This window comes from Asparagus officinalis, chromosome 1, assembly GCF_001876935.1.
Source record: "Asparagus officinalis chromosome 1, Aspof.V1, whole genome shotgun sequence".
NCBI classification, from domain to species: domain Eukaryota; kingdom Viridiplantae; phylum Streptophyta; class Magnoliopsida; order Asparagales; family Asparagaceae; genus Asparagus; species Asparagus officinalis.
In genome coordinates, this window is record NC_033794.1 from 100,268,204 (window position 1) to 100,270,818 (window position 2,615).

Sequence of the window (2,615 nt, forward strand, 5' to 3'; positions counted from 1 at the left end):
TAACCTATGCTGAAACAGGTTAACTTTCAACAGTTGCATGTCATTTATCCATTGGCAGCAGAAATATCTTAACAAAAAGTTTCAAACTTTCGTCCATTGAAGACTATTCAATTAATATACAATCACAATGTTTTGTTCCCATCGCCAACCAGTTTCAATTCCTACATTTTGATAACACTTTCACCCATCCTGTGCTGTAAAATAACATATACAAGATTATATTTGTTCTCATAGTTAACTTGTTCAATTACTCAAACTGGTTAACTTTCGGTGCATTGTTAAAAAAACAAGATTATATTTGTTCTCATAGTTAATTTGTTCAATTACTACATAATGATAACACTTTCACCCATCCTGTGCTCCAATCTCTTCTTAATGTCTCTGTTCCCAGCCTTCTACGAGAAGTTCGGCTACAAGCCTGGCACGGATGATGGCAGAATTGTCTCCTGGATTAGTTACCTGAATCGTATCAGCCCCATTGATTATAGCCTTCATGTATAAGGGAACAAAAAACCTGCAATCAAAACTGTAACATGGAGATACAAATAACAGTTTTGTTAGATATATGATGCTAGATGTGGTGAAAAAGATAATCTTGTGATATACTAACATTCCAGACTGTTGCTCTCAAGGAACATCTTCATATCTGAACTTCCTCCAAACATTATCGAGATCAAAATCAGACATCATATGATCCATGAAACCAATTACTTTATTCACTGGTTTGAGCCATGGATCATGGGTAGCTGAGCTGTAATGCTTGATAACGTCATCATCCAACCTGACTTCAGCAACATGCCAATGGTCCTGAGGCACAAGCGGGATAAGGAGTGTATTCTTCCTCACAACAACATGCTTCTGTATAAATGAAGTATAGATATGTGGGAAATCAGGAGTGTTTGCATAAAGGCGGTGTTGTTTTTCCAAGAAAGATAATGTTATGCCAGGAGTAAACAACTGCTAAAGAAGCTCAGTAGCAGAAAATGGTCAACTTACGTAGAAAAAGACTGATACAACCCCATAATTATGGCTCATTGGAGCAATTTCTGGCCTATCTAGCCATGTGTTAATTCTATCGATCAAAGCTTCCATGACCTGTAAATATGCCATACATAAGATACACATTAAATTGCGCTACAGCACAACACCTGTAAAAGATAGAAATGTATATAGTGAGGCAATTAAACTTGCATGGTCATCAATACGGCCTCCTCGTAGTAGATTGAGAAGCTCCAAAGAATCGATGCTACTGTTTGACGTATTAACAACAATACATGACCTGATATATGACAGAAAGATACAAAACAATTTTGGGCATAAGTTAACATAAAACTGGAAACGTTAACGTATAACAGTGAACAATAACATGTTCTAGCAAATGTTAACATAAATGGCCATAAGTTAACATAATTCTATTAACATTAGTTCACATGAATTAAACTTACTGATGAGCTTTCTGATTGCAAAACTCTGAGACCCATCTGTTCTCCTCTAGTGTGAGCTTTGTTGCTACATGCTGGGATATTCTAAAGTTGTGAACAAAGATTCTTTTACTATCAACCAAGCGTATACTAAAATCATCAACAACAGGAATACCCTCGTTCAACAACTTCATCAGAGCCTCCTCATTCTTCTTGATTTTCCTGTTCTTTTGAAAATCCCAAGTGCATTCACCATGCTTGCAGTAGTACCTGATTTTTTTCCTATCATCCTCTTTATGGTGTGAAATTGTAATTATATCTGGATGGGTTACCTTCTTCTTTTCTTCAGTGAAAGGTGTTCGGACTAGCTGAGAACGCGTCCTGATTCCGGTACTTGGTCCCCTTGTCCCCTTGGAAACAACTTTCTTCGATTTCTTTTGATAAACTTGTAGCAAGTCTTTCTCCTCCACTCTCATCTCCACCACTTTCTCTGCACTTCTCTTCTCTTCTTCCTTCTCTTTCTCATCCACTCTCATCTCAACCACTTTTTCTGCACTTCTCTTCTCTTCTTCCTTCTCTTTCTCATCCACTCTCATCTCCATCACTTTCTCTGTACTTCTATTCTCTTTTTCCTTCTCTTTCTCATCCACTCTCATCTCTACCACTTTCTCTACACTTCTCTTTTCTTCGTCCTTCTCTTCCTTAATCATGTTCTGCTCTATCTCTTCCTCTTTCTCATCTACTTTCATCTCATGCTCACTATCTTCCTCTTCAAAGTACTCCTCCCTATCTTCTTCATTCTCATCTACATCTGTATCTTCCTCTTTCTTCTCCTGCTCTTTATCTTCCTCAAACAACTCTTGCTCTCTATCTTCTTCTTTCTCGTCCTCCTCTTTATCTTCCTCTTTCTGCTCATGCTCTCTCTCTCTCTCTCTCTTCCATCTCTTCCTCTTTATCTTCCCCTCCCTTCTCTTCATCCTCGTCTTGGTCAACTTTATCTACCTCCTGCTCTGATTGTGCTACATCCTCCGCAATATGAGAGGCCTCCTTACCAATATTGCACACATCGTCATAATTGAAGCAGTCGACATCGTCACCCTTGACAGTGCTATCAACATTACTTTTCCTCTTGGACATAATAGCCTCCACATTTTTCTTCAAGTCATCGGGATCAACCAGGTCAGCAGTTCCTTC

At 38.4% G+C, this 2,615-nt stretch overlaps 1 protein-coding gene across 1 annotated transcript; it reads right to left on the reverse strand.

Moving 5' to 3' along the window:
* Positions 628 to 2,398, reverse strand: LOC109838169 (DNA ligase 1-like). Its single transcript, XM_020406635.1, has 4 exons — positions 1,446 to 2,398; positions 1,192 to 1,279; positions 997 to 1,095; positions 628 to 858 (listed from the first exon to the last, which is right to left on the reverse strand). Exons 1-4 carry the CDS (start codon positions 2,396 to 2,398, stop codon positions 628 to 630), a joined length of 1,371 nt encoding a protein of 456 aa, XP_020262224.1.

Bases quoted from the DNA above. Each gene is read 5' to 3' on its own strand.
- LOC109838169 (XM_020406635.1), bottom strand. From the start codon at position 2,398: ATGAAGAGAAGGGAGGGGAAGATAAAGAGGAAGAGATGGAAGAGAGAG. The intron at 1,280-1,445 runs GTAAGTTTAATT...GTCATATATCAG, and splicing joins TGCAATCAGAAAGCTCATCA to GTCATGTATTGTTGTTAATA. The intron at 1,096-1,191 runs GCAAGTTTAATT...GCATATTTACAG, and splicing joins GAGGCCGTATTGATGACCAT to GTCATGGAAGCTTTGATCGA.